Source organism: Pygocentrus nattereri, chromosome 22, assembly GCF_015220715.1.
Source record: "Pygocentrus nattereri isolate fPygNat1 chromosome 22, fPygNat1.pri, whole genome shotgun sequence".
Taxonomy (NCBI): domain Eukaryota; kingdom Metazoa; phylum Chordata; class Actinopteri; order Characiformes; family Serrasalmidae; genus Pygocentrus; species Pygocentrus nattereri.
The window spans coordinates 3,199,690-3,220,516 of record NC_051232.1 but is presented as its reverse complement, the minus strand read 5'-3'; the positions used below and the strand labels follow the sequence as shown (position 1 = coordinate 3,220,516).

The 20,827-nt window shown below is 40.7% G+C and overlaps 2 protein-coding genes across 2 annotated transcripts in view; both read left to right on the top strand.

Annotated features, from left to right (window-relative positions):
- The first annotated feature begins 997 nt into the window (after positions 1 to 997).
- LOC108416895 lies at positions 998 to 4,868 on the top strand. Its single transcript, XM_037533110.1, has 4 exons — positions 998 to 1,337; positions 1,435 to 1,591; positions 3,547 to 3,798; positions 3,910 to 4,868. The coding sequence occupies exons 1-4, from the start codon at positions 998 to 1,000 to the stop codon at positions 4,076 to 4,078; spliced, it is 918 nt and encodes a 305-aa protein (XP_037389007.1). The 3' UTR covers positions 4,079 to 4,868.
- Positions 4,869 to 9,888: 5,020 nt separating this feature from the next.
- dnah6 (dynein, axonemal, heavy chain 6) overlaps positions 9,889 to 20,827 on the top strand; it is a 158,021-nt gene continuing 147,082 nt past the window's right edge. Inside the window, exons 1-11 of the mRNA XM_037532616.1 lie at positions 9,889 to 10,164; positions 11,218 to 11,412; positions 12,160 to 12,419; positions 13,265 to 13,532; positions 15,562 to 15,696; positions 16,161 to 16,275; positions 17,427 to 17,541; positions 17,667 to 17,835; positions 18,388 to 18,498; positions 19,581 to 19,691; positions 20,335 to 20,424. Of these exons, the coding sequence (XP_037388513.1) occupies positions 9,901 to 10,164; positions 11,218 to 11,412; positions 12,160 to 12,419; positions 13,265 to 13,532; positions 15,562 to 15,696; positions 16,161 to 16,275; positions 17,427 to 17,541; positions 17,667 to 17,835; positions 18,388 to 18,498; positions 19,581 to 19,691; positions 20,335 to 20,424 (1,833 nt within the window). The 5' untranslated portion in view covers positions 9,889 to 9,900. The remainder of the gene's footprint in view (positions 10,165 to 11,217; positions 11,413 to 12,159; positions 12,420 to 13,264; positions 13,533 to 15,561; positions 15,697 to 16,160; positions 16,276 to 17,426; positions 17,542 to 17,666; positions 17,836 to 18,387; positions 18,499 to 19,580; positions 19,692 to 20,334; positions 20,425 to 20,827) is intronic.

The following is a 20,827-nucleotide window of genomic DNA, read 5'->3' as shown; positions in this document are numbered from 1 at the left end:
CTACAGTCAAGAAGATGTTCAGTTTCTCAGATGATCTCACCAGTCTCAGTGAAATCGAACAAGCCAGCTGTGCACTGTATAACTGCGCTGCCTACACTGACGAAGAGGATTTCAAGTGGACTTTAAGACAGTTGTGAAACTGTACAGTTCCCACCACAAAGAGGTTCCTCAGAAAGCTTGGCTCTAAAGAACCTGAAACAGGCATCTGCTTATGTGCTTAAAGAAATTAGTGAAGACTTGCTGCACAAAGCAGAGAATGTCCTGGAGCATCTGGACTTTCTGAAGAGGGATCTGGGAATGTGTATGGATATGATGTCCAGCTTCTCCAATCTTGATATAATTACATGGTTTAAAGCCTTGAAGGACACCTTTTCTCAGTTTGCTTTGCTTCTTCAGCAGTATCGGGTCACATTTCAGAGGGGTTTGGCCTCCTGCCTTAAGATCATACGAGAGAAAGGAGAGGAAGGAGAGGAGAATTTGAGAGACCTTCTGAAGAGGAACAGCCTATCACCATTCAGTCCACAGAACATGTATCAGTGGCTCCAAAACAAAGATGCTGAAGTGAGGGCTTTGAATGAATGCAGAGCTGCGAACATCACTGTTGTGAAATCTCAGGAGGATTTAAAGCATGTTATTGAAGATTCCCAAGCAGACAGAGTGTTGTGTTTCACTCTCACCTCACTTGAGAGTGAAGATCAGTTCCTCTCAGCTCTAAAGCAGCACATTGATTCAGTGAACACGATGAACATGCAACAGGCTCAGCTACCATTCAAGCTTCCTGATATCAGCCAGAAAGTCCTTTCTGACCTTCGTTCATTTCTTTTCACCAGAGAGGCAGAGGAATATGCAGAGAAAACTGAGTTCTTTGCTGCGTCAGTACCTAATGAGCGATTTCCTGGCTCCTCTATTCACCTTTACCACTCTGGGAGTATTGTGAGTGACAATTTAAAAATCGGGTATCAAACCAGATAAACAATATCAGCTCAGATATGCAGTAATGGACAGCAACAGCATGAGTGACTACAGCCAAATCACAGAGTTCCAGACACCTCCTAGATCCAGACCTGGACGGCCTACTGTGCTCAAACGCAATATGGACTCTCTCACTGTTTCCTGGCTGAGAGCTGAGGCTGATGGAGACTCTCCTGTGCTTCACTACATGGTGGAGTACATGGAGGCTGGTCTGGAGGGCTGGCAGTTCATTCTAACAGAGGGTCCTGAGTGTGAATGCACCATAACTCACCCCTACAGCACCTGCTACAGAGTCAGAGTCTCTGCTGTCTATGAAGAGGGAGATACCAGCAAACCCAGTGAGGAAACGGAGGTGCCACTGGATGGTAGGCTGTCTGTGCAGAATTGAAATTTTTAGTGTTTTAAATTCTTTTTCTGATGAAGGTAATTTGTTACTATTTTCTGAACGTCCTTTTTTTGCAGTCTGGATCATAGACGTCTCAGAGAGAACGGCCTCCCTCTTCCTAGAAGTGCTGAAACTCCAAACAGTGAAGAAACCAGTAGAGCTGACAGGCTGGCCAGATGAAGAGAGTGAAGTGAGGAGTTTCCTTCAGTGTCTGCCCTACATCTCCCAGCTGAGGTTTGCTCTACAAGAATAGCTCAGTTGTATTGTATGACCCATCTATGCAAATCCTTCCAAAACAATGTATAAGCTAAAACAGGAGCAGCCACTAGTGTGTAGCATGACACTAGTATTCCTGCATGTGAACATTACTGAACACATGTTGGGTGATATTCTACATTAATATTACATTCTTCGTACCCATCATGGATAAGATTGCTCTGGAAATGCATCTGAGCTGGTTAAACGTGCTCATATTAGATCTCCAAACCACAGTATCAGGTTACAGAGATCAGACAGAAGAGTGTTAGCTCTCTGGAAACACAAAAGAAACATGTCTCAGCTCTCGTACATCAGGTGTTTCTAACAGCCTCAGGTGAAATCGCTCTCAAATGGTAAAGTTGTGTAACATTTGCTCTGTTAATTACAGGTTTGTAACCAAATTGAAGACGAAATCATATTACAGCTACTACGTTTTATTATCATGCTCCTTTATTGGACAAACACTAAGCTTTAACTCATTTGTTATTCCTGTTCACTTTCATGTTGAATTTACTATGAAATGAAAGTGTTTGTATGAATTCAGAAAAAAGAAACACGTCACGACTGCATGTGTGTACATGAAACGTGTGCTGCACTGGGTTGGTGTGAACAACAGGTCAAAACAAGCTCAGGACAAAGTGACCGCTGGGCCCTGATTGATGTTCTTGCTTTGCGCTTCTTTCGTTTTGACATGTTACATTTTTATACACACAGAAACCAAAAAGGAACGACAGATTTCACAAAATGTAGCAGAGTAAAAAGTCAGATATTAGACTCTGAAATGTAGTGGAGTGAAAGGAAAAAGTCGCCTGAAATGGAAAAACATAAGTAAAGTACAGATACACGAAAAAACTACTTAAGTACAGTAACTAATTACATTTACTTAGTTACTGTCCACCACTGATTCCTGATCAGAGCTATGATCTAGTTCAGGGTCCAGGGCCTGGAATAAAAGCATGACAATAGCCATGACATCAATCAGGAGGTCAAGTGGAGCAAGATTAGATAAGATGTAGGAGTTCCGGAACAGAGTCAACAAGAACTGTCATAGATACCTTTAGAAGAGAAGAGAGAGAAGAAGGTTTGATGAGACTGCAGACTTGGAAGCTTTCAGCTTGAAGAACTCAGAAAGCGCCTTTTGAGTGGTGACTGAGCAGAAGGTGAAGTAACAGGCAGGGAAGCTGCAGTGGTGCCATCACCCAAGCATGAAAACTAGAGGGGTGATGTCTTCAACCATGGACCACGTTTTGTAGCAAGAAGAAGTGTTGTCCTCAGCCGTGCAGGAAGCTTCATCCTCAACAACAGGGGAACTGGACACATTGGAGCAGATGTGAGGGGACTGAGATAGTGGAGCTGGACAAGCCCCAAGCAATCGTGAAAGCAGATAAATTGTCTCTCATTGCTGACTTGAGTCTTCATCATGATGCATCTCAAAAATAAGTTATTCAGACTTCTCATCAGAAATACCTCAACTCGAATCATTTAGGGCACAGATAGAACAACAGGATCGCAATGGGAGATCCAAAGATGGAAAAACAGACCTGGAAAGAAAAGGAAGTTAGAGAAAACCAACAGGAACATGGCTTAACTTCACAAAGCTTGTCAAAGAATGTGAAATGACAAGTAGGTGGCAAAAGCACTGGACTAAGCCACAGGTAAAGCTAAAAGGAAGGGAGTTTTGGATTATTTAGCAACGTGAAGCTGTTTGAGGCATGAGGTTAGCACAGCCCTAATGGGTGACGGTACTCATCCAGGGCTTGTTAGCTACATTAGGCTGGTAGCTCCAGATAGAAATCTAATGAATCAAACATGTCTTGGCTGATTGACTGCACTCAGGGTAAGGGGTGGGGTTATGTAAATTAGATTTTTGGCATAATGTTGATTTAATTGTCTGACGATGTTTCGTGCAATTCTGGGCTGTGATGTTTCAGGCTGAGTGGTGGTATTGTGCACAGAATGGTCCAAGCTCAGAGAGCTCCAGCTTCCACTGAGTTGACCATTGAGGAGCTTTCACTTGTCCAGAACTGCACACGGTGGCCGGAGGAGGAGCTGTCCAGGGTTCTCAGCAGCTTATCTTCACTTCTGTTGCTGTGGAATGACCAGTGTCTGAACCTGACTGAACAAATGATGGAGGTTCAGTCCCTCACTGCCCTGCTGTGTCACCACAACCTTCTCACTGTCAGGTCTCTGAGTTTTTATTGCATTTTTTTACTTACATATTCATGAGATTAATAAAATAATTGTAATTTTTGTGTCCATTGTGTGTGTGTGTGTGTGTGTGTGTGTGTGTATAGATTGTCTAAAGAGAGTCTTCAGAAGCTCTTTGTTATGGTGAATGAAGCTCAGGATGAGGAGCTCACTTGTGGTTTCCTACAGGAAGTGGGTGGAGATCTGACTTCCTGCTCTCTGAACTGGGAAATGATCCACCATTTCCTGCAGTATCACACGGTCACTGGACTTTAGGAAGAGCAACATTAAACAGCAGCACATCAACTCAACACTAGATTGGACAGAAGCTCAGAAAGTAAAAGAAAACATAAATGTGTAAAGCAACAGAATCAGAATTGTTCACAGTGGTGGTCACAGGGACCAGATGTGTGAAGAGTTTAGTTCCTCCAAAAAAGCCACATCACAAAAAGTGATTGCATGAAATGCCAACTAACACACCTCCTGGTGGCTGAGACATTGTTTAACATATCTTTGAGACTTTTTAATCCGTGTTGTACAGTAAAATAGTTTTACCTTTATCAGCCTTACATACAAAACTGAGCACAAAAAGAGAAAAATAAACCTGGAGATAAAATGATGTGTGCATTCTCCACAGCAGCGGTCACCTGCCCTGCTCCTGGAGATCAGCCTTTCTGCAGACTTTGGTGACCAAACCATGACAAAGCATTATGACTCAGAAAACACTCAGTGTGCCTCTGCATTCTTCTTCTTCTTTAATTCTCTCTCTGCCAGGAGGCACACAAGGCTTGACCATCGCTCCTCCACTTGGTTCGGTCTGCAGCTGCGCGACGTGCTGAATTCCACGTGCTCCAGCCTGCTCGGTTCCTCTCTGCCTCCACCATTCACCGCCAAGTTGTTTTCGGGCGGCCCCTTTTCCTTCTTCCTTCCGGTGTCCACACGAGGGCAGCAGCACAGTCATCATTCCTGTCGCTTCTTAGCACCTGCCCAATCCAGTTCCATCTCCTTCTTCTAACCTCCTTGCTGATCTTCTCTGCTCCTGCCATCTCTAGCACCTTTCTGTTACATGCTGCTGGCATTTGATTCTGAGTATCCTTCTCAAATACTTGGTCTGGAAGATGTCCAATTTCTCTTTTTCTCCCTTGGTCAGCTTCCAGGCTTCACACCCATAAAGTAGTATTGATGGCACCAGACTCTTAAAAAGGGATGCTTTTGGTTTTCTGCTGATGTTTCCGGCTTGCCAGATGTTTGATAGCCGCTTCATCTGTGCGCTGGCCAAGGCTATTCTACATGTGCCTCTATTCTACAGATGCCTCTACATTAGCCACCTTTAAATTTCAAAGTGCTGTATATTTATTATTAAAATTTTGGACGTAACGAGTTTCTGACAGTCACTCATATGCAAAAGTTTAAACGCCCTCAGTCAAATTTCCTGTTCTAATTAAAAAAAGAAGTTAACACACGTGCTGAGTTTAATATTTAATATATTAGAAAAGGTTTTTGTATCGTGTATCGTAGAAACAAACACTGAAAGTGGTCTATAATGTGCTCTGACACCTTTAAGTACATCTGCTGTCCCGCGCGTTTCGGGATCAGTGGCAGTGGCTTTTATTCTTTCTCTTTTTTATTTTAACTGTGCTTTTCAAATATTGGAAGCTGTTCATACAATTACAGTCATTTCTGTTTTATCTGTTGCTTCTTTTCTCTGCTTGTGTTTAACTGACTACTGTAAGCACTTTGAATCAACCTGTGTATGAATAAACTTGCATTTGCACTTTTAAAGCAACTTTAATAAACTCTGGCTGATCAGTTCAGACTAGCTGCTATTCACTGTTAAAGTCCAGAAGAGGAGAGGCCCTTCAGCTGAGCCTGAGGAGGTGGATGAGCTTAAAGCAGCTACGTAACTGACAGAGTGATCCCTGGAGCAGCACTGGCTGTTTAAGTGATCTGTATTCATCTGTTGCTGCTGCTATGCCTCTGTTTTAAAGGGCCTTTAAGAATTAGTATCTGATTCTCTTATAATGTTATTTTAAGGTGAAACCTGGATACATGTCAATATTCCCTTGATTCTCGTTATCCATCACAGTATCTCTCAGCTAAACTGAGTTTTCCAGCTTAGTTTCCATATAGACTGTGTGGAGTGTGTGGACTAGAAAGTGACTGGCAGGTTTAGAAGGTTTAATAGTATTTACGTCACATTTCATGTTTCATTTCGATATTTAGTTGTTCAGGCTTCTGAGGTTAGGATGTAATAGTGAGCAGACCACTAGAAGTGACTGAAAATACCTGGGAAAAATAAAAGTATTTGTACGCTTCATTTGCACCATCTGCTGGTCATTTCGACGTATTACACCTGAGCGATTGTTTCACTCTTCACTGATTTTTAAATAATATTAGAGGTTAATATGTAAACAAAGCCATTCAGAGTGATTTGCTGTGAAATAGTTCACTGCAGAGAAACTGACCCAGGCTTCTTTACAGCATCGGGAAAGTGTTCCGTGCATGAAACGTGTAATTATCACCGCCGCTGAACTGCGAGCTCATACAGGCCTTTAAAGCCTTTAGGGGATAACTGGTGAATTGGCTCCCTCTAGCGGACAAACCCAAGAACTGGCTCAGTTGATTTCTCAGTGTGGCAGCGGTGCATATTACAACATATAAACACGAGAAACTACCAGAACAATAAAAATACACCAACAAATGCCAGAAGAATGAACTCAACTACCTAAAACAACCAGAGCTCAGCACTTCAGTCAGTGCTGAATCCCTGCTAATCAGCTCCACTGACCATGCAGGTGCACTTAGTAGTTCTGCAAAGTCCCTTTTAACCTGTTCTTCAGTGGTCAGGACCCCATGGACCCTCACAGAGCAGGGACTATTTGGGTGGTTGGTCATTCTCAGCACTGATGAGGTAGGAGTGTCTAATAAAGTGGACAGTGCGTGGACACAGTGTTTAAAAGCCTCGGCTCCGTATTTATCCGTAGTTTTTAGCTCGATATTGTACCAGAGCAGGTTTTTCTCTACAAGCTCTCTGACTGTGCGGTTACTTGGCGCCATCTGCTGGTCATTCCACTGTATTACATCCGAGCGACTTCTTCGTTTTTCATTGTTTTTCCTGCGCGGATTTCTGCGTCGTTCAGATGGAGACAGAGACATTCAGAGCGGTTCGATGAGGAATGGTCCCAGGTATCAGTCACAGTATTTAATACACGCTGCACACTCCGCTGTGACAGCGTTAGCTGGGTCATAGCTTTCTGTAAGCGAGCCGTTCATTAAAGTATCTCTGAAGTCACTGAACTCTTCAGACGTCTGGTTCCTACCAGCAAGTGAGCAAACTGTTCAGTCAATTTACTAACCATTCAATTACACAGGAAACCTAAAAAGGTGGAATTCCTGTAAAAAATGTTTAAAAGATTTTAAAACTGTTTTAATGCTTAAGTATTTTTTATTTATAATTATGAAACGACTTCTTTCAGTTGTTTGTCATCTCGCTGAGGACTTTTAACTGATGCTGTATTATTTAACCCGCTTCTGTAAGTCAAGCTGATAGACTTTGACATCTTTGTTTGCTTTTTTGGGAATTCCGAAACACTCCGATTTTTCTGACTTGATTGAGACGTAATTTTAAACTAAATACCGAGTTTGCCATCCACCGAATAACAAACAAACAAACAAGCTAACAAAACAAACAAATAAACAAGCTTCTCTTGTTAAATAAATCCAATTTTCACATTGGCACATTTTCTTACGGAGCCCTGCTGATGATACCTTGTAGAAATAAAAATAATGCGTGGCCACGCCTTAAGGTCTCGTTCATAAGGCGTGGCCACGCAATATTTTTTTTATTTCTATGGGACGTCACCAGCAGGGCTCCGTATTTTCTGAACGAAATCCCTTTTTAACATTTTTGTACCATAACTATATCAGTATCTTGAAATCACAATAGTGAGCGTTAAAGCCGTAAAACCTGTAAATATCGGTGCGACTTTCCGCCGTGATGCTTGGCTGAGTCGCAAATGGCTCCTGCTCCCTATGTAGTGATGAACGAAAAACAACGGCTTCTACACCCAAATAGCGCAGAGTAAAAGAAGAGCAACTTATATTAATATATGAGCTGTGCGACACCCTGTCCAACATTTGTTACACTATTGGGGCTCAGAGGCCACCGTTTCCTGACCGATATTGTGCCCTACCTAGGGCTTAGGGAGCCATTTGGGATTAAGCCCGAGCCTTGATGTGTTACAGTCACCCCTGTGTTTTTTCGTCTTCAGTACTGCTATACTGTGCTGTACTGCCACAGCTTGAAGCAGAGGAGCAGGGAAAGGTTTGCTTCGGGGAGTTTATGCTGATATTTATAGGACTATTGGTTTTATTTATTACGAGAAAAGAGACTTTTACTGAGAGTCAACTTTTCATTTCCTCTCCACTTCCTCAGTAGCGGCTCAGCGTTGCCTAGCAACCGTAAACAAGTCCCTGGACGCGCTGATAGCGCTTCGCTGAGGGAGCGAACATTTATTCACACCATAAAACGCTTTAAAACGTGTCGCAGATTTTTTAGTGATCTGTCATCGCGGGTGGAGCCGTTTAAACACGTATGTGTGTTTTAGAAGCGCCGTTAATCTGCTGTGAGGTAAGAGACCGGAGCAGCGTCAAGACAAACACTGAGTTTTACGGTGAATAAACTCACACGATCTGGCAACCCAGCTCGTTTATCCAGTCAACAGAGTCAACATGCCAGCTAGCAAACCTTCATTACCTGCACCTGCAGAGATTTCTCGCTTTACATTTAACTTCAGTACATTCTTAAATAGATGGTTCCTTAATAAAGGCAGTGGCTCTTCGCTTTGTGAAGTGGTTCTTCAGACTGATGAAGAATACGTTACATGTTGTTCTAGTAAACATTGTAGTTAAAGCCTTAAAAACCGGTGATTTCTTTGCGACTTTTCCACCGTCATCCTAGGCCGAATCCCAAATGGCTCCTGCGTCCTATGTAGTGCACTATTTAGGTCATGAAATAAGCTTTACTAAATGAAGAGCCATCTTTTTAAGAGCGCACAGTTTGTTTGGGTTTGTGCTTTTGCAGGTATGTCAAGTAATGTTTTTACATATTCTGAGTATATTTATGAGGAAAGTAATATTTTTGGCTCAGTTCTAGTTTAGTTCTTCACATTTAAGCCCAAAGTCCTTTACTTTAGGGTTTAATTAACTTTGTCCCATTGGTTCAGCTTCTGGACTGCTTCACTCTTGTGGCTTTTCACCTTAGCATGACTTTACAACACAACGAGCCCAAAAGGAGAAGAATCCAGCGTCACACGCTTCAGTTCATATGCTTGGTGTACTGTAGAGATACTCAGTGATGGAGCCATGTTGGGCTTTTTTACTCCAGCTTTATATTTCATTTCAGTCAGTTTCATTGAAACAACAAACAATGGCGAATGATTTTAGACTACCCACCCATTTCCTCCTGCTCATTTCATTTATAGTTCCCCCAATAGCCCAAGATAAATAGATTGCTATGTTCCTCAACACACAACACATGCCTTAATCAGAAGTGTAGTGAGCCAGAGGGAGTGACCATAACAAAGCAAGCCACTTCTCCAAATGTTCATTGATTGAATTTGTGTTAAAAAGCATATATAATGGAAAACATAATAAAAGACGTTTGTGAATGTTGCTAATGTTTCAAAAGTTACTCTCCACTTTCTGTAAACAGCTGATCTTATAAGCCAGCCTACCATACAATAATCAAATACTATAGAAGTTTAAGTTTTTAAGAGACCCTTATTAGTCCCACAACAGGGAAATTTCACCTCTGCATTTAACCCATCCGTGAAGTGAAGCACCACATACACACTAGTGAGCACACACACACTAGGGGGCAGTGAGCACACTTGCGCAGAGAGGTGGGCAGCCCTATCCACGGAGCCTGGGGAGCAGTTGGGGGTTAGGTGTCTTGCTCAAGGACACCTCAGTCATGGACTTACACTAGCACTTTGACTCTGAGACAGATGATAATTATGGACCGTTGTCTTTGGCCAGATTTGTCTCCAAGTGAGGAACAGAAGAAGCCTGGAAGAGTGTGAGAGTGAGTCCCGATCATGGCCTCCTCGCTCTCCCAGAGAGGGTCACTGCGTGGTCAGGCTGGATCAGGCCGTGAGGATGCTCAGCAGAGGATGGTGGGGATGTCCACACCTCTTTCATTGGCCCTCACACCGGTGGACACGGAGCTGCTGAGATCCAGGCTTGTCTCAGCAGGACCCAGCAGCGTCCAGCGAAACCCAGATGCCCTTGTGTTCACTCCCAGCACCAAGGCTCAGGAGAGACGGCGGGCCACTCAGAGGCCTGCCCAGCTGGAGATACTGGTGAGAGAAAGCGTCAGATGAGGCCGTTTTGTGTTAGCATTATTGCTTCTGGCTGGACTATTTATTAATACATTAATATAACCATTTACTAAACACACTCACTGCTGCTTTAGAAACATTTTACTACAGCAGCTTCTATCTATTATACACTGCCTGTCAAAAGGCACCTAGACTCCCAAAAGGGTGCTTTTAATTAAAGAGCATGTTTTCTTTGTGGGTTGCAGTACACCAGGTAAAAAACTAAGTTACAAAAACAGCTGGTTTTAAATTCACATGAACATAGTTGTGTATGACATTCAGCCTACAGACGTTTTTCTCCACCAGTGTGTATCTCAGTGATGCTGAGTGTTGTTACCACAGACAAAGGTGTGGAAAAATGATTAAACGTTGTGCTGTTCCTGTCTGTCAGGAAGCAAGTGGATCGTTACATCACACACACCATCATTACGAAGCACACACACACACCCAAACAGTTGGCTGAAGTTCATGTTGCACTCCTGAGGATGTTAGTTCACAGTTCAGTGTAGATATCAGCCTGGATTGCTTTGAGAGTGAGGCAAAACACAGGGCGCCCAATCAGAACAAAGGGTATTTGCATGTTTCAGTCTTAAAGGCACAGTAACTCAGCCTGTTTCAATCTAAGGGATAAAGAGTGGTTAGAAAATGGCCAAGGGAATTTAAGTATAACCAGAGTTGGTACACAAACCTTCACAAATTGTTTGAGTAAAAAAAATTAATAAATAAATCATAATGACTATACAACATATTTAGTATAACATTAAAATATTATCAGATGTAAGTATTTTTCACAAAAACTACAATAATTAAAAAGTACATATCTAGCAAAACTACATTTATGCAACTACTGTTACTGTTTTATTTAACATGATATAGATTTTTATAAAGATAGGTGTTCCTAAACTTTTGACAGACAGTGTACCTGCAGTGCAGTTTATAATATGAGCTCTCTGCTTGAATTATATTGGCAATATCTTGTACGTTCTTATCAGAATTATAGTGTAATAACAGCACGCTGACTCTGCTCTGTTCCAGCCGGCTCTGAAGCAGTATCAGGAGCGTAACCAGCCTGAGATCATCCACAGGAAAAACAGGGAGAGGCTTATTAATGCTGGCTGGAAGCCCCCTTCCCCCTCCTCTGCTGGCATAGAGAGAACAGACCCCTCCTCAGAGAGACGGCCATCCGCTCTACAGTTACCGCAGATACCTGACCACCTCAAAGAAAGACAGGTCTGCATCTCATTCATTCATCCATTCAAAGACCAGATTAAAGTACTAGATTAGATCAAAGCCACTGAGGCCAATGCTGGGCGACGGTCAACTGTGGGAACAGCAGCTGGTGACAGTAAAAGCTCATTTACCACCATAAATGCACCATTGAGTTAACACATTTTTTCATGCAAACCAGAGCAAAACACTAGCATCTGGTGTGATATGCCGTGTTAATATCACACTTATTGTATCTAGCATTGAGATTGTGAAAACCAGCTGTTGAGTTGCGCTGGTTAAACTTGCTCAGAGAGGCGAGGCATTGGGTGCTGTTGTGACAAGCAGATGTCATGTACAAAAAGCCTCCCATGTACTATGTAGGGTGCGTTTTAGAACATCCTTAGACCACAGTGTGAAGTTTCAGTCATCAGACCGCACAGCTTTTATTTGACTCATTATAAATCAAAATCTGTCAAATTTAAGAGAAATCAAATATGCAAAAAAATAGGTAAGGGTTTGGGACAAAGGCCAATATCCCAGAATAACATACCCTATACATTATGTACATTATGACTTTGAACATATTTAGCTTGTCACAATCTCAATGTCTTGGGTTTAAATACATCATAATCTTTGTATGATCTAAATAATTGACTGTGTTTTTTACTGTGGGGCTGAACTAACGTTTGGATGGTGATTTCAGTTGTTTGAATGGAGTTTAAATAAGGCAGTATTAAGTCCTGAGCTGATTTAAAATGTGTATTTCAGGTGCAGCTGACTCCTCCACCCAAAAGACCAAGGAGTTCCCCCAAACAACACATCACCACCTTGGCACCCATTATCCACACACCCTCTCCACCTCTGACCACTCCGCAGCTCTTCAGCTCAGTAGAAGAAGTGATCCGTGCTGAAATACGCTCCCCTTCTGAAATCGCACAGGCCATCCGGAACAGCCCTGACCTGGGATTCCTCTACATGACATCAGCAGCCCCCAAATCATCCATCAGATATGATCCATACAAACTCAAGTATGAAAGTTTATTATACTTTGAAAATGAGCAGAATATCCGACTGAACTAAAAACGGAAATCTAAATAATTCACAGTGAGCACTAAATAAGTTACAGTGCTAAATAATTCATCTGAAGTTCATTGTTGAACAATTCCTGGTAGTTTATGAATAGTTCACAATAATTACAATATCATTTGTAGCAGTTACTGAATAATTCTTAGTGGTTCCTGAGTCATTTGTAGTAGTTACTGAATAGGTTACAGTAATTACAGAGTAATTTATTGTTCCTGGAGAATTCATAGCAGATATTGGAAAGGCTAATTTAATGACATTAAATACGAAATGGTATAACCAGCCAGCTAACAGCAAAAAACAAGGACAGACTTTTGAAGATCTCTTTAAAATTCACTGGTTGAGATGTAAACAAAGTAGCTCAAAGTGTTTTGATGTGAAATTGTTTATTGTAGAGAAACTTACTGACTTGGATTTTCTTTTCCAGTGGTGGTGGTGATAGGAACCAGACGTCCTGATGTCTACAAGAGAAATATAGCCATTTTATTGACTATAGAACCTACACGTATCGTTTGAGTTTTTAGGTGTGATCTTAATAATAAATAAAGAAATAGCAGGAATCCAAAAGACGTTTGATTTATTTGGGGCAATAACATTCTATAAGGGGGCGTTTAAGACTTTTGTGACGTGGTTCTTTTAAACATCAACATTGTAGAGAAATCAGAGTCTGTAAGTTTCTCTGCAGTGAACTACTTCATTTCTAACCACACTGAATATCTTTGTTTATATTCAACTCATAAATATTCATCATATATTGAATAAAATAACATTTTCCCTGTTTTACTGACAGGATTGTGACATATAAAAAAATCAACAAGTCGGACTACTACACCATCAGCCCTCAGGGAGTGACGCACTACTGTGAGGGCCAAATAGACTTCCTGCCTCTGGCGCGCTGGGAACAAGCATTCCGTTACCACCGGCGGCTCCTACGTATCCCAGTCTTCGCCCTCTTCCGCAAATGGAAGGCCTTTCGTGTGTGGCGCACCAACGTGCGCTCCAAAGCCATTAACAAGTGCAAGCGCTCGCTGCAGGAGCGCCTCTTCATCGTTAATGAGGTGAGAGAGATGTTGTTTGTATATGTAGTTTAAGGAACTAGTTAACTAGTGATAAAACTAGGTAAACTGGGTAACTTACTCCCTCACTCACTCCTGTTCAGCAGACTGAAAAAGGTCCTCAAGGGGCAGTCAATAAACTTCTAACACTATATGGTCCATTCTGCTGAGGTAGTTTAGACTGCAAAAACTATACAACAGAAAACACTGGCATATTTAGAACTTAAGTATTTATAAGTAGGATGTTATCATCTGTTTAAATCCAAGGTATTAAAGTGAGATAGTAATAAGCTGAATATATATACAGTTTTAGAACATTTAGGTTTCTTTTAAAGCGAAAGTTAAAAGATTTTGATTTAACAAAAGTATCATTTTTACATACATAAAACTTTATTTTCAAAAATGATGTACAATGTTTTTGTGTCACTACTGAAAAGAGTTTTAGTCAATAGGTGGGGCCTTATTTTAGCCCCACTCCTGCATTTTAGAGCAGAAAGTGTGAGGGCATCCCTGCCCCTCATGGTCACATGAGTAGATTAGATCACATTGATCACATTGTTTTGAATGTGTCCCATCTGATGATATTCTGATAGTTCACAGTTAAAATAAAAATAAAAAAAGTAAAAAATAAATCTGATAATATTTAGCGTGGAGTGTTTACAGTTGTCACTACTGAAACGGATATTTTCTACAATTAAGTAAACTTTATTCTTTTTATTTTTATTTTCTTAAAAAAATTTTTTTTGAGTTCTCCACAAAATGATCTAAAATAGTCTCTACAGAAACAGCCACTACTGAAAGTTTGGGTTGTGAAAGATTTTAGTCTTAAAGTCGCTTTATCTGTTAGCTAGCAGAATAATCCCATGTCAGAATGTTATTTTTCATCAGTGACATCGTGTCCTTGTTTTTTTAGAACTATTTTGTCCATGTATCTGTAACCAAATGGCTTTTATTTTATTGAAAACATTGATTCTAGCCTCTGTTTTCTAGCTAATCCTTCAAAATAAGGTCAACAACTATAACAGTATATGCCTGCTGCTTCAAAAAGCAGGTATAGCTACTAAATTACATACTAACAAAATATAAATATTAACACTTAACGCTAATAAAGGAAAATCACTGAACCCCAGAGCTCAGTATTTACAGTTTAATGAAAATATGTTTCAAGTTCTGATGGAAAGTGATGATTACCCTGCAGTACTGACGTCAACTAAATTCAGCTATGCACATTATAATGTCAGTATTGGCAGTTTGTGTTGAGACCCTGCCCCTCTGAGAGCTCCACCAATCATCACATACAGAAGCCGAGCTCCAAGGCAGGATAAAAATGACACTTATAAAAGCCTATAGTCAAATAAACATTGGTTTTTGAAAAAAATAATATTCATATCAGCCCCACAGACTTCCAATGAAGCCCCAAGATGTCAATAACTCCCATTAACTCACATTGAACCACTGTTAACTGGTTAATGGGTTAACTCACATTGAAGCCCACCTTCAACAGCATTCTGTGGTTCTTTAACTGACTTTCATGGGCAAATTTATTTAGATTAGCCTTAAAGCATTAAATAAACAAGTTGCAACAGAGTGCAGTGACATTAAGTTATAAAGAAGTATAGCAATTTAGAGAGATACAGAAAACATGATGATATTTATCATTTAAGAACTTATTCTTGTTCCGTATCGTGTAAGTTATTTTGACTGTAAAGAGCAAAATATAATAAAAATCAAAAATGATCATATAAAGTGATTCCAAACTTGATTTTCTCCTCTCTCTCAAAGACGAAAGCTTCAGGTACTGTGACAGATCTGGTGTCTGCCAGGTCTTCTAAGCGGTTGTTAGGAGTCCCACATTCTTCGAAGCTTTTAATCATTTTCTTAATTCCAATTTATTATTTTCTTTTGAATTCTTTATGCAGGTGGATTGTACAAATAATGTCCAGTTGTTTGTTTCTGCACAATTCTGCATATTGTAAAAACGTCTTGAAGTGTCGCAGATTCCCTCCCCCTTATGTGTAATGTCCCCTTGCAGTCTCTGCGACCGGCATTGATTGACATCAGAGAGATGTGTTATCGCATCAGTGACATGGGCCTGTGCAGAATAGAGAAGAATCACACCTACAGACTGCAAGACTTTCAGACTGCCCAGTACAGTCAACTGCAAGAGGTCAGAAACATTTACATTTATGGAATTTTAAAATGTGTTGTCCACACAGAGAATGTGTCCGTTTAGACCTCCTGTTTGAGCCATAAATATTTAGACCTGCTCAAACTGAGGAAGAAACAAATGCTGATGGCTTATTGAAGGCTTATCTGAAGCTTGTAAAAGATATATTATCATATATTTGACCTAATTTGTTGCAGTTTTCAGGGAAGAGCCCTGACACAGACCTGCCAATGTTTTCTATTCTTAAAAACTGACTGAAACCTGGTTGGGCTTTTTGCATTGACAGTGATGTATCTTGGACTTCCTGAAGGCCTGTTTTAGTGCCACCCATTGCATAACAAATTGTGAGCACTTTGTTCCCCTGTTCCTAATTACTTTGATGGTTAATATATGTTAACCCTGATTGTGTGTGTGTGTGTGTGTGTGTGTGTGTGTGTGTGTGTGTGTGTGTGTGTGTGTTGCAGGTGTCCTCTCGTCTAGAGGAATTTAGGGAGCTGGTAAAGGAGGTAGCAGGGACTGCCTGTCGCACAGCCATCCTGGAGGCTGGATACACACCTGATTATGGCAACTTTGAGACTGGTTCGTGCACACACATGCATACACACATAAACACACATTTGTCTTACATCACTTCTAAGGGCTTCCAGTGACTTCTGCTGATTTTTAAATGCCAGTTTTCTTGGGCCTTCGCAGAAAATGCAGACATTGTTGCGCATTCTTAATTTGTGCTGTTGTGTTGTGAGACCGGGTGAGATCTTCACTGATGTTGCCACTAAAAAAATTTGAAGGAGCATCCTCTCACTGCCATTGTCTAATGAATGAGCACTGGTTTGTGCTGCTCTGCTTTCCTCTAATAGTCCACAATCATCTGATTTGTTTTGTCGGCATTTCCTTCTGTACCAGTGGCAAGAGCCACATGCCATTACACTGAATGTCCTTACCTCTAGTTTCTCTTTTCTTAAGGTGAAGATAGCTGACCACATGTTAAAGCAAAAGACCTAGACAGTTACACTGCTAACCTGTAGTTAGAGATAGTTAGATGTCACAAAAATGTTATTTAATGTACTGCTTTCACAATTTAAGTAAGATTTCAGAGAACCTTATTAGATATTACCTATTAGAGAAAATTAGATGCCAGGTTTCCACTTACTGCTTGTATATGTGTCTCTAGAAACTGGCATAATTCAGCAGCAGAAGGTCACCTGGCAAAAATAAGAAAGTCAGAGTTATCTTAGCTTAGCTAACTATTGGGGGCTGGCGAAGTTGTATCTCTCTCGTGATTCTCCTGTCAGCTCCTTCATGTGGGGAGATGTTTTGGCACTGGCAGTGTGGATTCATTGTAAGCCAATTTTTTAGATTTTACAGATTTGACATTTTACATTGTAAATGTGTAAAGTACAATTAAGCTTGACCACTGAATGTATTTTGGACAGTATATTTCATACAGTCAGTCTAGACAGTGACACCAGAATATGTAAAACTCTGTGGCATGCGTAAGCTGGGTGGGCAAACTTGGGCTCTGCTGTGTGGATTTGTGTCCAAAGCTTTACCCAAATGCCTAGACACAAAGAATTGATTCTTACTAGGATTAACACCCAGCCCTCACTGTTATCCTCTCCGCCAGGAAAGGGCTTATCTTCATGTTTTCTCTTCTAAATAAGATCATTTTCATCTGTCATCTCTAGTGCAACGTGTGTCTGTGTGTATGTGTGTGTGTGTGTGTGTGTTAGATGGGGGTGAAAGTAAACTGTGTGCTGATTTGGAGCTGTTGTATGAAGAGGCTTCAGAGAAGATGAGCTACACAGAGCAGGCCAACAAGAGATACCACTGCAGTCGCCTCACATGGTGAGCGTCTTGCTCTCACTCTGTGGTAAACCAGAGTACAACTCACAAAAGGGCAGTTTGTTTGTAGCTGTATTTGTGTGTACTTGGTTGTTTTATTGAGCTTGTGTTTATATCCGTGTGTGCAGTTTTATCCGCCTGGCTGATTATCTGATATTGAACACCATGCATATGCTGGTTGTCAACTCCGTCGGCAGACTGCTGAGTGTGCTTCAGGACCAGAACACGCACACACCCCCACACTCACTCATACAAAGCTGGGCCAGCGGAGAGGCTGACAATCAAAACCAGAGGAAGGTGGGCATGTGTGTAGTGTCCTGTACACTGGGCTGCCAATTTTAGATAGGTACACTAATTGGCCGTTTTATTAGAAACACCTACCACGAGAGCAGCCCATTTGTCATATTTATCAGCCCCCTTTCACCTATTAGTAGACGGTGACCATCAGAATGTTTAAAAACCCCATTAACAGGGTGGTGGTCTGAATAGTAGAGGTGGTCAGATGGACTACAGTCAGTAACTGTAAACCTACAATCATGCCTTCATGTCATGAACTCATCACAGCTATATATATATATATATATATATATCACCCTACAGCAGTGTTTACTACAGAAATCACTTCTAAGAAGTGGCCTGTTAGTTAAACAAAACCTTTATTTCATACAATTGTAATTTGTAGAAATGTGCATTAGTGAGATCCTGCTGGTGTGGGTTTCTTCTTTTTCTACAGACAAAGCAACTTGAGTGCAAATACCTCAGCCTAGTGGAGAATGATAATCATAGCTGTAGATACCTTGTTTATCATAAGGCGGTTGACTGTTTATATGAATATCATGTATGTTACAGAACAGTGTAGCAGAACATACTACAGGTGCTTCACTTCTGCCGATGTTCATCACAGAGCTGATGCTGGACACCCACATGCTGTCCTTCCAGCCTTCCATCGATGACTTCCAGGTGTGTGCACCAATCACTACTCCTAGGTGAAACAAGGCTTACTGAAGCTTTGAAAGAATTGAACCAAAAGCTTCAGGGCAAAAATTCATAAACCACATCTACATGCAGCCTAATAATCCGTTAATAATCCGACTAATAGCTCAATCAGAATAGAATACGTCCATGTAAACACCTCATTCGGAATAGTCTAGTCTGATTGAGATCATTCGGAATACAATTTCCATCCAATTGAACGAGGTGGGTAAACCTCTAAATAATCCGTTAAATAGAAGAATAATAGCCGTGTAAACGCCTGAATCCGATTACACTTACACAGAATGTGTAAGTCCGTTCTGCACATGTGCGTCGCGTCATAGCGAAAGGTTTATCCTGTTCAACATGGCAGAGCAGAAGCTGGTCTGCAGAGGAGACGAGGTTTATACTCTGAGCTTTAAAAGACGGCGGTGGGACGGACGTCCAGCTTCTGTGTCTCAGAGCACGACGTCTTCCTCTGGGCCTTCTTTAATAAGGACGTTTTCCTGAGTCTGACATCATTTTAAAGCCACTAAAAACACAAGCGCGCCAACTGGAAACTCATCTCGGGTAGACTGGACCTTACGTGATGTTTGTTGTCATGGTAACGGTTAGTGTAAGTGCTACTCCACGCGTGAGTGTCATTTTGGATCAGATTACTTACTTACTTACAGAGTGAGCATCAACACCTCGGTCTAAATCTGTAATCGGAATGTATTAAATCAGATATGAACATAGCCATTGTTTCAAAAAGCTTGAAATCCTGCATTACGTGCAGGTCAGTACCTACTAAAAATCTAGAACAAACACTACTAAATCTCAGTGATTTGGAAGTTCATTGAACTGTTTGAATATTTTAAATTATGGGACAGACATAGGTATATATAGTATTTCAATTCTTTGGTACATACAATTAACTTATTTTTAATATGTCTTTATTTACTGTGCTCTGCAGTGCATAGTGGCGTGAAGGTACATCATGTCGTCACTATGTGTATGAATATGTTTTCATTGAGTAAGAAGTGAATGTTGGTCAGTGTATTGATGAATACTGTTTGTATGTGTGTCAGGAGTGCACAGCGGAGATCATCTCCCGTTTCCAGGATACAGTGCTGTCTTTGGAGCCTCTGGTGCCTGACCCTTACTTCCATGCCTTCACTCAACCCTTTATTAACAACAAGGTAGAACACTTCTGACCCCTCAACTCACTGTTTACAGCAATTTGCAACACTACTGAAACTCAGCTCATTATCTGAGAGCAAGTTATAATGCTTACAATGTTATTAGCAGTATATTATTTATATATTATATTATAATAATTATAATTTCAATACTGGAATGATTAATGTTCTTAATCACTGATAGATTATATATCTATATATATACACCATAACCTAATTAATGCCTATTATAAATGAATCAGAAGCATCTATGAATTGTTTAGTAACTAACTACTATAAATGATTCAGTATTTACTATGAATTAATCAATAAGTGCTATATGTTTTTTTGGAAAGCAATGCATCGCTCCCCGTATCAACCGATCCTATAGGCAATTATTTCTTCTTTCTTATCTTTTTTTAAATATTTTGTGTTCTTTAACAGCACATCTGTTTAAGAGTATTACATTAATGCATTAGCATTATAATTGAATTTCTAAAGGTAATCTATCTGGTTCTATGCACACTTTTAGGCATTGGAAAGTAATATTTGTGTCATATCATCACTTTATTTAAGCAAAAATGTAATACTCAAGTGTATAAAAAGCTTAATGTGCCTTTAAGTTTGTGTGTGTGTGTGTGTGTGTGTGTGTGTGTGTGTATAGATGGAGGAGAAGATGTGCGGTGATGGTCCAAGTTTAGAAGCCACTCTTGAAGCTGACCAGCACCTGCACGGCATCATCCAAAGCATTAAGGTTATCATTGTCCCATCCTTAAACACAAAAGCAACATCAGCACCGTGTTCTGCACCCTAAGACTGCATGATACGGACACTGAGTGCGATGTTTGGTGAAGCTGTTGCGATCAGCGGTGGCTGGTGGTCAAGTTCGGGTATTAAATTTGGGTATTAAGTGTGACTGCGACAAAATATGAGAAGGGGATGGGAAGGCATTTATGTATGGCGATGAAAATAGTTTTTTATTGATTAGTTAACCCCTTGTTGCACACCTTTATAACAAATGAATAGTTAGACTAATTTGCCCTGACGTCCCTGTAGCTACTGAATAATAAGTCTTAGTGTGTAATAAGTCCAGGTGAGTTGTCCCTTCAACCCCTTAAAATCCTTTTGTGAAGTCGTGTCTTCTATTTTGCAAATGT